This window comes from Agelaius tricolor, unplaced genomic scaffold (genome assembly GCF_023055355.1).
Source record: "Agelaius tricolor isolate 1412-34295 unplaced genomic scaffold, bAgeTri1.0.p SCAF_43, whole genome shotgun sequence".
NCBI lineage: Eukaryota > Metazoa > Chordata > Aves > Passeriformes > Icteridae > Agelaius > Agelaius tricolor.
Window position 1 is genome coordinate 2,324,235 of NW_027269303.1, and position 13,256 is coordinate 2,337,490.

General features: G+C 57.4%; 2 protein-coding genes across 2 annotated transcripts in view; both read right to left on the reverse strand.

The window, feature by feature from the left end:
- Positions 1-13,256, reverse strand: part of LOC139604076 (uncharacterized) — a 1,261,625-nt gene that overhangs the window by 808,204 nt on the left and 440,165 nt on the right.
- On the reverse strand, positions 2,641-3,576 carry LOC139604049 (olfactory receptor 14C36-like). The gene has a single exon (XM_071455036.1). The coding sequence runs from the start codon at positions 3,574-3,576 to the stop codon at positions 2,641-2,643; it is 936 nt and encodes a 311-aa protein (XP_071311137.1).

Below are 13,256 nucleotides of genomic sequence, written 5' to 3' on the forward strand. Positions count from 1 at the left end.
AGTGTTCTCCTGAGCTGGTAGATGGGCACAGGGAGCAGAACAGCCCCCTGGAATCCAGGAGGAAGCAGGTGCTAACCTGCTGAGCCACTCAGATGCTCACAGGTGTATGGGATCGGATGGGATCCATCCCAGCGGGATGAGGGAGCTGTGGATGAGCTCCCCAAGCTGCTCTCCATCATTTACCATCAGTCCTGGCTCAGCAGGGAGGGCCCAGAGCACTGGAGGTGCCAGTGTGAGCCCATCCCCAGGAAGGGCTGGAAGGAGGAGCTGGGGAACTCCAGGCCTGTCAGCCTGACCTGGGTGCCCGGCAAGGTTATGGAACAGATCACCTTGAGTGCCATCACAGGGCACCCACAGGATGGCCCAGGGATCAGAGCCAGCCAGCGTGGATTTCAATGTCTGCACTGATGATCTGGGTGAGGGGATTGAGTTGAGAATCAGCAAATTTTCAGATGACACCAAGCTGGGTGTGAGTGTGGATCTGCTGGAGGGTAGGAGGGCTCTGCACAGGGCCCTGGACAGGCTGGATCCAGGGCCCAAATCCAACAAGGTGAGGTTTAACAAGTCCCAGTGCCAGGTACTGCACTTTGGCCACAACAACCCCTGCAGCTCTACAGGCTGGGGACAGAGTGGCTGGAGAGCAGCCAGGCAGAAAGGAACCTGCAGGGACTGATGGACAGCAGGCTGGACATGAGGCAGCAGTGAGCCCAAGTTGGCCAATGTCTCCTGGCCTGGATCAGGAATGGTGTGGCCAGCAGGAGCAGGGCAGGGATTCTTCCCCTGTGCTGGGAACTGGTTGGGCAGCACCTTGAGTGCTGTGTCCATTTCTGGGCCCCCCAATTCAGGAAGGACATGGAGGGGCTGGAGCGTGTCCAGAGAAGGGTCACAAGGCTGGGGAGGGGTCTGGAGCACAATTCCTGTGAGGAGCGTCTGAGAGAGCTGCTGGGGTTGTTTATCCTGGAGAAGAGGAGGCTCAGGGGAGACAAGGCAGTGTCAGGGAACAGGTTGGACTTGATGATCTCCAAGGTCTTTTCCAACCTTGCTGATTCTGGGATTCTCTGAAACCACCACTGGAGCAGGTGCAGGATGAGCCCTGGGCCTCCTTGTCAGGAGCTCCAGCAGCCCAGGTCCCTCAGCTTCTCCTGGCAGCCCCAAAGCCCATCCTGTCAGTCCTGCAGAGCCTCTGCAGCTCCTCCTCATTGCCCAGAACAGGGAGCCCCAGAGCCAGACACAGCAGCCCAGATGTGCCCCCCTGGCCTGGGGTGCCTGTGGCAAGGGAGCAGCAGCAGGCACTGCAGGAGCCTGCAGACAATTCCTGCAGCACTTGTAGGATGATCCTGCTGCCCAAGGGATGTTCCCATGGTGCCAAGTCAGGAACTGCAATGGGGAGTGGGGCCAGAGAGGAAAGGACAAACAGGGATGGGCTGTTTGCAGGGGAGGGAACTAGAGTGGTCTAGAGGAAGAAATTTGTAGCAGGAAGAGTAAAGAAAGGAAAGGCAAAGCCAAGGAAATGCTGAGGGCAGTTTGTGGGTGGCTGCCAGGCAGCCCTGGCTCTGAGCAACAGCGTCTGCAGTGGCACAGGAAACTCCCAGCTGATGGGAACAAACTTTCTGGCTGACTGCAGAGGCCAGGGCAAAGCTGAGTGGTTTCCCTGGTGTCCCGCAGGCCTTGCTGGCCCCAGGGGCTGATGGCATTTGTGCTCCCTCAGGTTCATGTCCCCACAGCAACAGCATGGGGGTGCTGGCCCTGCTGTGTGCAATGCAAACAGGGGCTGCTGAGGCAGTGCTGCCGTGTCTGTGCCTGCAAGGATGGGGCACCTGTGTGAGCTGGGGGAGAGGCCAGGGCTGCAGAGGGGGGATGTTGTTGGCAGCTGCATGAGGACGCTCTGGGATGCTGCCCTGGGCTGTGCAGTGCACTGGGCATGGATCAGCCCCTGCTCTGCTGCTCCTTCCCGTCTGCCCCAGGGCCCTTGCAGAGCCCCAGCCATGCTGTTTGCCCCCAGCCTGCCCACGGCCAGCCTGGGGCTGCTCACGGGGGTTTCTGTGCTGAGCATTGGCCTGGCCGTGTTCTGCAGAGAGCCTGGGCAAGGAGCCTGGAGCCCCCAGGGCCTGGCCTGAGGCGTCAGCGCTGCCCCAGCAGTGCCCATGGCCTGTCCCTGCTGCAGCCCCGGCACTGCCACCCCCAGGGCTGTGCCCGGCCCCGAGAGCACTCAGGCCCTGCAGCAACACCAGGGCCACCAGGGCAGCGGGGCAGGGCCACGGCAGCAGCACTGGCAACACCAAGTGCTGCTGCTGCTGCTGGGCACAGCTGCTGGGCCAGCACTGATCTGCCCCAGCTCTGCACACAGACATTGCTGCTGCAGCTCCAGAGATGGCAACACAAGGGCATCTCTGCAGAAAACTTTGCTGAGAGATCCTTTAGTTCCTTTAAAACCACCAAAAGCACAGCCTCTCATTGGCAGAGTCTGTGGCCACAGGGAAGGTAGAGAGAAAAAAAATGAGAAATGGCATAAGGAATGGCTTTTCGTTGTGGACCATATGAAAAAAATAAAACAAAGGAAAGAAATCTCCAAAATGAAACCAACAAGAAGTATCAAAAATGAGTATTATTATAAGTGATTTACAGAAATTCTCCAGCAGTTTAATGTTTCTGAAAGCATCCAGCAGTCATCAGTCTCCACACTGCAACCTTGAGCTCCTGGTTCCTCAGGCTGTAGATGAGGGGGTTCAGGGCTGGAGGCACCACCGAGTACAGAACTGACAGGGCCAGATCCAGGGATGGGGAGGACATGGAGGGGGGCTTCAGGTAGGCAAATGAGGCGGGAAAGAAGAACAGAGAGACTACGGCCAGGTGAGGGAGGCAGGTGGAAAAGGCTTTGTGCCATCCCTGCTCAGAGGGGATCCTCAGCACAGCCCTGAAGATCTGCACGTAGGAGAAAACAATGAACACAAAACAGCCAAATGCTAAACACACACTAACAACCATAAGCCCGATTTCCCTGAGGTAGGATTTGGAGCAGGATAGCTTGAGGACTGGGGGGATTTCGCAGAAGAACTGGCCCAGGGCATTGCCATGGCACAGGGGCAGGGAAAATGTATTGGCCGTGTGCAGCAGTGAATAGAGAAAGGCACTGGCCCAAGCAGCTGCTGCCATGTGGGCACAAGCTCTGCTGCCCAGGAGGGTCCTGTAGTGCAGGGGTTTGCAGATGGACACGTAGCGGTCGTAGCACATCACGGTCAGGAGGGAAAATTCTGCTGAGATGAAGAACATAAAGAAAAAGAGCTGAGCAGCACATCCAGTGTAGGAGATGTTGCTGGTGTCCCAGAGGGAATTGTGCATGGCTTTGGGGACAGTGGTGCAGATGGAGCCCAGGTCAGCGAGGGCCAGGTTGAGCAGGAAGAAGAACATGGGCGTGTGCAGGTGGTGGTCGCAGGCTACGGCGCTGATGATGAGGCCGTTGCCCAGGAGGGCAGCCAGGGAGATGCCCAGCAAGAGGCAGAAGTGCAGGAGCTGCAGCTGCCGCGTGTCTGCCAATGCCAGCAGGAGGAAGTGCCTGATGGAGCTGCTGTTGGACATTTGCTGTGCTTTGGCATGGGGATCTGGAAGAAAAGTAATCATGGATTAGTTGGGTTTGGAGAGGACTTGAAATATCCCAGCACAGCCTGGGGGCACTTTCCCCCCACTGCCTGCCCAGGGCTCTGCTGCCTGGAGCTGTCCCTGCCAGCAGCTGCTTCCCTGTGCCCAGGGCTGGGCCCTGCCAGTGCTGCCAGAGCCCAGCCCAGCCCTGGGGGCTCAGCTCTGCCCTGCAGAGCCCTCCCAGCTCAGGCACTGCCCAGGGGCACCTCTGGCTCTGCAGGCTCTGAGGGCAACATCAGAGCAACCCTGAGGAGGCTGGAAAAGCAACTCGGATGCTGGCTCTAAGGGCTGATTTCTGTCACGGCCCAATTTATTCAGATCTAAGAGAATTTTTTTATTTATTTTTCTCAACGTGAACTGAGAGATGAATATCTATGAGCAGTTTCTTATCCAGGCGACTCAGAGCAGTAGATTAAAAAAGCAGGACATCTCCTTTTTATGCAGCCCCTGCCTTGCTGTGCTCCCTGTATAATCTAGCTGGAAATGTTCTGCAGTTTAATGCCATGCTGGGAGCAGTCGTGAACAATGCAGCATCGTCCCCACACAAGGAGAACACTCCCAAGCCTCACCAGCTGTCTCCCCCCACCCAGATCTTGTCCCCCAGCGCTGGGAGCAGCTGCCAGGGCTGGCTGAGAGCTGTCCCTGGCAGGCAGCAGAGTCCCTGCCCCAGCACAGCGCCCTGGGCTGCAGGACCCTGCTCTGCAGGACAGCCCTGGGCACCCCTGGCTGCTCTGCACAAGAGACAAGCAGAGAATGTACTCACAGGCTCTGCAGGCATTGGCATGTTCCAGCTTGAGGAGATGGCTCCAGGAGCTGCAGCTGCACTGTCCTGCAGCCAGAGGTTCCTGTGCCAAGGGCTGGCAGTGATTGTGCCCCAGGCACTTCTCAGCCCCTTCCCAGCCCTGACTGATTGAAGCTCTCTGTGCCTCTGGGCTGTGCCCGGGCTGGCTGCAGGCAGTGCCCCAGCCCTGCTGGGCTGGCACAAGAGCTGCTCATCAAGAGAAATGTGCTTTTGAAGCTCTTCTTGGTGAGCAGGAGCTGCCTCTGTGCCAGAAGCCCAGCCCAGCTCAGCAGCACAGACACAGCACAAGGACTTTAATCAGCCTCTGGGGCTTTGTGCTCAGGCCCTGAACATCAGTCCCTGAGAAGGAGCTGAAGAAACCTCTGCAGAACTCCAAGGCAGAATCCAACTCCAAACTTTCTTGGACTTTTAATGGGTCCCAGAGAGGGACACGACTGAGCAAGTGTCCCCAGGCCCCAGGCAGAGCAGAGAACTGCAGGCAGTGATGACAGGTGGGGACAGAGAGAAGCCAAGTCTTGGTGCCCTGGGGCACAGCAGGGTCTGTGCCAGCAAGGGCTGGGAGGAGACACCTTGTCCTGAGGCCCTGGGGCCTCCTGGCACAGCCCCAGCCAGGCTGGGCACTGTCAGCCCCTTGTGCTGCCCTCAGCATCCCCCCCTAGCCCACATCCCAGTGGCCTCAAGGATCTGCTGCAAGGAGTCCCTGGGGAGCCTTGCTCAGCAATGGCCCTGGGGGCTCCTGAATGCTCCCTGCAGGGACTGCAGGTTTTTCAAAGGACTTTGGCTTTGGCTTTTGCCCTGGAGTCTCTGAGAGCTTTGTGCAATCATGGCCTCCAATTATCTGCTGTAATTAGTCCCTGGAGATGCTTTGTCAGTAACAACATTCAGTGGGGCTCATTAATGCTTCAGGGTACTTCAGTTATTTTAAGGTACTTGGTGTTTCCCTTTTGATACAGACTCTGTGAGAGGTTTGTGCAATCATTGCTCAATTATCTGCTTTAATGAGTCCCTGGAGAGCTTTGTACTGACAGTCATGCTCAGAAATGCTTTGAGATACTCAAAGTTTTTAAGGTAGTTTGGATTTTCTTTTCCACTCTGAATCTCTGAGAGATTTTTTGTGCCATCCTGGCCTCCAATCTGTTCTCCAAGGAGTCCATGAGGATCCTGTGTTTGGGATGGACCTCACTTGGACCCATTCATGCTTTGAGACACTTTGGGGTTTTCTTCTGACTTTCACTCCTGGAAAGGTTTGTGCAATCTCCTCTCAGGTCCTGAGGTTCAAGGGCTCAGCTCCAAAAGCACCACAGGCTCATTAGGATGCAGCAAGTCCTGACAAACCATAGCCCTGCCTTGATTTCCCTCTAGTCTTGTTCAGTTCAGCAGGAAGTTTTCCTTTTACAGTTATGGATGGTATAAATAAGAGGCTTGACTAGGCCAATATTCAAGCAGCAATCAATTTATTAAGTAATATGGTAAAGTATGAGCAATACAGCGCTGGGTACAGTGGGGGAAGTTTTCCCTCCAACTGCACACCCATAGTTGAGGCTTACGGGTATTTATAGGGGTACTCATCAGCTTTCTCAGCAGTTTCTATTCCAATTCTTACTCATCAGCAGTTTCTATTCCCAATTTTTACATCACAATTCTATGTACTATTGTGATTTAGCTTTTCTCAGGATGTATCCCAAAAGGAGTATCCCCAGATGGTGGTGGTCCGGTTTCCAAAAGAAGAAAGACGAATCCCATCTGGTAAGGTCCAGCTCTCCAGATGTGGGTCCTCCTTTTAATTGCAAAGACTATAAATCTAACAACAGTGATGTCCAGCTTCCCTTGGTTGAAACTATAAATCCTTGAGGTGGTGTTCATCTTCCTTTCTCAAGCTGATTTTCTCTGCTTCAATAAGGCGTGAGATAAGCATGTTTCCTTTATATATATTCCAAAGCTATAGTTTCAAGGAGATGAGCAATGTTCTAAAATTATACTTCAACAGGTTATTATTGCAGAACTCTTAAAGGATTAACTACAAGGAAGAAGCAACATCCTTAATGCTTTAATGCCAATGCTCCTAAATCAACCAAGGTCAATTGCAAAAAAAAGATGGGTTCAAAGGACTTCTTCCATGCTTTACTTTCCTCAGTTATTATTAGAATTCACAGCTCTCCCATTGTCGGTCTCCACACATATTGCAATCACAAATACACACATTGCCTGTGTGTACCTGACACGACACACAGCTTTGTATTTCACATCCCCCGTGTCCCCCTGTGTTCCCCCGGGCAGGGAGCTGCTCTGGCCCGGGATGGCCGGGCCCAGCCGCGGGGCCTCGCCGGCAGCGGGCAGGAGCCGGCCCGGGCTGCGGGACACGGCGGGGGTACCCGGCTGCAAAGCAGCTCTGGCTCCCGCCAGGGAGCTGTGGGCAAGGGGCTGCAGCCGTGCGGGAGGAAAGCCGCTGGGCCAGCCCCTAACGCTGCCCCGCAGAAAGGAAGGGCAGGAGGAAGCTGACAAATGAGCTCGGAATGTGGCAGTGCAGAGATGAAGGGACAAGTGCCCTTGGGGGCCGGGGGTCGGGGCCAGCCCTCGGGCACGGCTCCGAGCGGCTCCTGAGCCGGCCTAAGGGCTGCCTGTAAGGATTGCAGGCGGCAGCCCAGAGCAGCAGCGCCGGCAGTGCCGGCCGGGCCCCACGGCCATCTGCCCGTGCCTTCGCAGCCCGTGAGGGCCGCGGGCTCTGCAGCGCCGCTCCTGCTCCCACGGCCGGCCCGGAGCCTCAGGGCTGCCCCGCAGGCGCCGCGGCAGCAGCAGCGGCCTCAGGGCCCGGCCCGGGGCTCCATCTGCTCAGCCCGGGGGCAGAGCCACAGCAGGGGGGAAGGAGCTGAAGGAGCACCAGGGAGCCTGGGGAGAGACAGGCTGTGAGACAAGGCTCTGCCTATAATTTTAACAGTTTTTATTAGCCTAAAACTATATACAACTAACTTAATAACTATATACAAGTAAAAAGTCAAGTTTCTTATGACAATTGTCACAGGCGTTTCTCACTTCGGACAAGATGTCCCAGGTCGAGCACTGGGCGCTGAGTCCTTTCCAGCTGGCCGGGGGCTGTTGATGTCTGGCGGGGCTGCAGAGGCTGCTCGAGCCCTGGGGCCCATGAGACCTGTCGAGGAGCTGTGCCTGGCCGTGCTCTCCTGAGGCGGCAGGGCCTGGGCGTGAAGGGCAAGGGTGAGCCGCCACAGGTGCTGCTCCCAGCGCACCAGGACTCAAGCTCTTGTCCCACACTGGGCATGGCCATTCTCCCACGTTACTCCAGCTCCAAGCTCAGTTGCCCCATGTGCCAGTCCTCCTGCTCCATTCTGCCCCTTCCTTCTTACCCCAGACGCAAAATACCCACGCCACATCACCCAGCTCTGTACACAGAGCCCTACTCATCCCCCAGCTGGCACCCTGCAGATAATCAGCCCCCTGTCGTCACTGACCCCCTTGCCCTGACAGGGCCATACCTGACGCATCCTGTGTCCTGATCGCCGTACGATGCTGGTCATTACGGCCCCTCGAGATGTGTCCATCACCGTGCAGCAGGGTCACACTGGGCTGAGGAGGAGAGGGCAGCTGGCTGCAATGCAGGGCCCAATCCAGCACACCCCAATAATCCAACTCAGGTCTCTCTGGAGACTGAAGGCACAGATTCCCCCTGGATAGTCAGCAATGCCATCAAGCCTCAGTCACCATTCTGTGTCCCCACCTTCATCACACCTACCTTGTTGTGTACCAGGAGACGCTGCAGCTGTGCACTTGTATGTGGGGAAGCCTTGATGTTCTGCATGGTGGAGCTGCTGCTCTGATGGTCCCCAGAGCTCTGCAGCACACGGGGACACTGGCACGGACCAGCGGCCTCCTGTGGGATGGGGCAGAGGACACTCAGTGCCCAGGCCTGTGGCATGCAGGGCATCACCCTGCTGTGCCAGGGAGGGCACTGGCAGTGCTGCCTGCAGGGGCATGTCCCTGCCAGCTCCTGTCCACCTGCTGCAGGAGCCCCAAGCCCATCCCACCAGGCTGCATCTGCTGGCTCTGTCCCCATGGCCACGTGTGCTGGCCATGGCACCAGGCAGGTCCCTGTGCACAGGACACCAACTGGCAGGAGCTGGGCTGTCCCAGCTGCAGGGATTGGTTTTGGGAACTCCTTTCACAGGAGGCACCCAATCCCCGTCTGTAGGATTGACGGGGGTAGCACGGTCGGGACGAACGGAGATGAGAGATCTCTGAAGCCAGGTCGTGGACGGTTTATTGCAAAGGGTGTGGGTGCAGGGCCCTGCTTGGAGCTGCCAGCCGCAGCTCAGAGCAGGCAAGAGAGAAGAGAGGGGTAGAGAGGACGAGAGGGTAAGAGAGTAAAAGCATAAGAGAGTAAAAGGGGTATGAGGATAAAAGCAAGAGCTAAGAGACAAGAGGTAAGAGCTAAGAGGTAAGAGCTAAGAGCATAGAAAAGTAAGAGCTAAGTTCCCGTTACAATACAATAAATCATCTTCTGTGTTGAATATTCTGATTCTCACTTAACCAATCTAGTACAACATACAAATCCTATAGCATTTCCATACAGCCTATAAGAATCACTACATTACCATACTGTGCTACATTTTAAACCCTAAAAACTCCTCCTTGGACTCCTTCTGCCAAGCTGGCAGGGTCTGCTGCGACCCTTGGACCTGCCTGCAAGCAGAGGGCCTTGTTTCATCAAAAGGGGATTACCTTCAGCCGGCCACACCATTGTTTTCCCGTTGTTCAGTAACTAAGGGATCTTGAAGCTTGCTTTCATTTCAATCTCACTTATAGTTTCCATATTCTCAAAATCTTTTGCCAGGCAATCATATTTATAAGGCTTTCCTGTTTCATCTTCCCCAACAGCCCTCCAAGCCTGAGCTCAGACTGCAAACAGACACAGCTCATCAGATGTGCTTTCAGCAGCCTTGGGACAGAGAGATGGGCCAGACAGGGCAATGCAAGGCAAGGAATGCAAAAGCCCCCAGCCCTGGGGCAAGCACTGGCCCTCCACAGCTGCCCTCTGCTCCCCTGCCCTGCCCCGTCCCCCCAGGTTGCTCTGCCCCAGCCCAGGTGCAGAGCCCTCCTTGCTGTGTCAGGGCTGCTCTGCACCCCAGGCGCTGGGGATGTGTCCTCAGGGCCCTCACCTTTGGCTGGGCGGTGGCTCCTTGCTGGGGGGCATCGGCTGCAAATACGGGAGTGTCTCGGGGTACCTGGGGAGGGCAGGAGTCACAGGTGTGTGACAGGGGACATAGAACCTGTTCCTGTTGGAGGCAGCCCCCCCAAAGCCATGGGATTGTAGCCCATGGCATCCTGCTGCCTGTAGCCCATGGGATGAGCCCCCACAGCCCCTGCTGATGGGCAGGGCTGCAGAGGGGGCTCCCCACATCAGCCCCTCCCAAGCAGACACTGTCCCCCTGTGCCAGCACAGCGGGTCACTGCTGGCACCCATCTCCCCCCATGCCAGCCCCGCTGCCCCCGAGGCACTGGTGCTACTCACTGGCCAGGAACCTGCACGCTGAGCATGCGGTCACAGGACAGGCACGAGAAAGGGACTGGCAGCTGCCTAAGGAGGGTGAGGGAAGAGGGCTGGCTGAGCTCCTGGGGCCACAGCCCTGCAGCACACAGGCAGCAGCTCCCTGCAGCAGCCAGCTGCTGGGCAGCTCACTGCACAGGGGCACGGCCATTGCAGGGTGAACCGTGGGCTCTTGAGCCTGTTTCTCCCCATCCCCAAGGTGCTGGCTGATGCCAGGTGAAGGGCACAGGCACCCATGCCACCATCCCAAGCAGCCCCTGCAGCGCTTTCAGCCCCTCTCTGGCACCAAAGCTCCCCCGTGTGCACGGCCAGGAGGGCAGGGCACAACCCAGCTCAGGGCAGGGTGTGTGACAGCCCTGCCTGGCAGGAGCAGTTGCCATCGCTGTCCCCAAAGCCATCAGAATCTCCATTGCACTCACTTCTTAATCCCAGCAGCGTTTTCACGCAACAGCCTATCCTCAAGTTCCTCCATGTTCCTGTTCCAGGAGTCCTCCCGGTGTTTATGGAAAGTCTTCAGCTCCAGGCGATCCAGCTGTGAACAGGTGCACAGCCTCAGCCAGCTGCTCCAGGATGTGACATGGAGCTCTCCAGGGAAAAGCCTGGAGGGGGATCCTCAGAGGGGTGCTGCCTCAGGCTGTCAAGTCCCAAAGGTGCCAGTTCCTCGTGGTGGGGACGAGGTACCCCTCACCTTGTCTTCAATTGCATCGCTGAACTGCTGCTGGGTATTGTTCCAGTGCTGCTCCTGGCCTGAAATCTGGCTCTGCAACTCCTGCATCCTCTCATCCAGCTCCTCCATGTTCTCTTCACACTGGCTGCAATCCACTTTGCTGTCCAAGGCAGCTTTGTCCGCCTTCTAGCAGAGGGGAAGGGCAGGAGAGCTGTGGGGAAAGGGATGAGGAACGCCAGACAGGGCCAGCGTGTGAGGGACAGAGGGAGGAGTGCTTCTGAGACAGAGGAGAAATTCTCCAGAGTAGAAATCCATTTTGATTTAGGTGAAATGTACATCTTTGAGTCTGTGCTTAGAAAACATAGCTATGTAGCCTGACTGCAAAGCCTAGGCTCAGGGAATCTGATTCAGTGAAGGACAGAGATAAGGGGGGGACGGGACAGAGGGTGATAAAGAGACACAGAGAGACTGCTGTGAAAGCAGGTCAACCTGACCTAAGAATTCTTTCTGATAAAGAAGAACTAGTGGCAAATGTCACGTGAAATTTGTAAAAATGAATATGTATGAACCTATTGTGAAAATGTATGGATATGTATTTGAGAGGAGGAAAAAACGGACCTGAAGTTCCCAGAGGCACGCATGCCTTTCAAGGAGAGTAATCTCTGCATGCATCTGGCGCTGTAATAATAAACATGCCGGGTTTACAACTTACACAACGTTGTGGAGTTTTTGTCTATCTCTGCAAAACAGACTCCTTTTGGAGGTTTCCTCCCAAAATTTGCCCTAAGCCAGCACAAACAGTCATCATGAAGATTTCACCAGTGGCATAATTTCCTGCTGGCAAATCTTGTGACAGAAGCTTGACCTTGTTCTCCATGAGACATTCTTGGGAAGAGAGACAGGAGAAGATTCTTGGAAAACTGAAACAGCTTTCCAGAAGGGAAATGAAAATGAAAGAAACAATCCAAGATCTTTTCCTCTATTTATTTCTATGCTCCCTTTTCCATGTGGCACTACTTCTCCATCCCAGGAATTCCAGATGCACCGCACCTCTAAGATCGGTGACTTAGTGATTTTTAGACACTTGAAAATACCATGAGCCACACAGAGTTTTCCTTCCCCTGGTTTTACTGGAAGGCAAGACTGGAGATGTAAGTGCAGTGCTTGGGTCAGGTAGGAATCCTACAGCAAGGGAAGGTGGCCCGACAGTGTTTGACCCTCAGCCAGGCCAATGCACAGCAGCAAGCGAGGGGATTGCTGTGCCGGTGTGCAGGAGTCAGGGCTCTGCACCTGGGCTCACCGCTGCAAAGTTCCCGTGTTTGGACAGACTCAGGGGCTGTGCCCGGGGCGCGCGGGGCTCGAACGTGGGGCTCGTGGGGCGAGCGGGGAACGGACACGGGGACGAACGGCCCCGGTGCTTCAGTTGCAGCGGCGGCAGCGGCGGCAGCAGCAGCAGCAGCAGCAGCAGCAGCGACAGCAGCAGCAGCGACAGCAGAAAAACAGATATTTTAGATCACTTTTTTTCTTTCTTTCTCTTTTTCTTTCTCTCCCTTTGTTTCTTTCTCTCCCTTTCCCTCGGTCGGGCACCCTTCTCTCGGGGTCCCTTGCCCGACGTCCCTCTCCTCTCCCCGCCTCCCTCTCCCCTGCCGGGCCGGGCCATGCCCCCGGCCCGGCCCCGGCCCCGGGCGGGGCTGCCCCGTGCCCGGCCCCGGCCGTCCCGCCGCGCTCTCGCCTCCGCCCGGCTCTGGCCGTACTGGCGGTGGCTCTGCTGGGCGGGCATCAGTTCCTGGTGCGGGGGCGGCATCGCCGCCCTTCGGCTCCGCCTGGCCCGAGCCCGGCCCCGGACCCGACGCAGGGTCCAGTCCCGGCCCCGGCCCCGACCCCGGCCCCGGCCCCGGCCCCGGCCCCGGCTCCTCCCGGGGCCCGCGGAGGACACAGGCGGCGCGGCCGCTCCCGCCGCCTCCGCTGGGGCTTCCCCGGCCCGAGCTCCGCCGCTCGGCAGCGCGGCCGCCGGCCCCGAGCCTCCCGTGCCGCGTTCCAAAGAGCGAACGCCTGGGCATGGCCGGCCCGGGGCGGCTGAGGGGCGCTCGGGGGCCGTTGCTGGCCCCGGGCCGAGCTCTGACAGCCGCGTCCCGCCCGCAGGGAAGGCGCACGACGCCCTGCAGGAGCGGCACCGGCTGGGTTCGCTGCTGGGCCGCGCTCCAGTCGCAAACATGGAGCAGAGAGCGCCGAGAGTGCGCAAGGTGGTCTGGCTGGATCAGGAGGAGGAGGACGAAGGCCCTGGAGCTGGCCCAGCACAGGGGACCGAGGCGGTGCCCGTCCATCCACTGAAGGAGGGTGAGTGGCAGAGCTGGGCTGCAGGGCTGGAGCCTGCAGCCAACTTGGCCCCATCCCATCCCATCCCATCCCATCCCATCCCATCCCATCCCATCCCATCCCATCCCATCCCATCCCATCCCATCCCCTGGGGAAATGCCCAGGGACAGGACGGAAGAGGGGCCGGGCAGACACTCGGCAGTGGCCGTGCTCCATCCCCCTGGAGCATCCCGGGGCTCTCCCTGCCTGGGCAGCACAGGGCTGGGCTGTGTTCTCCG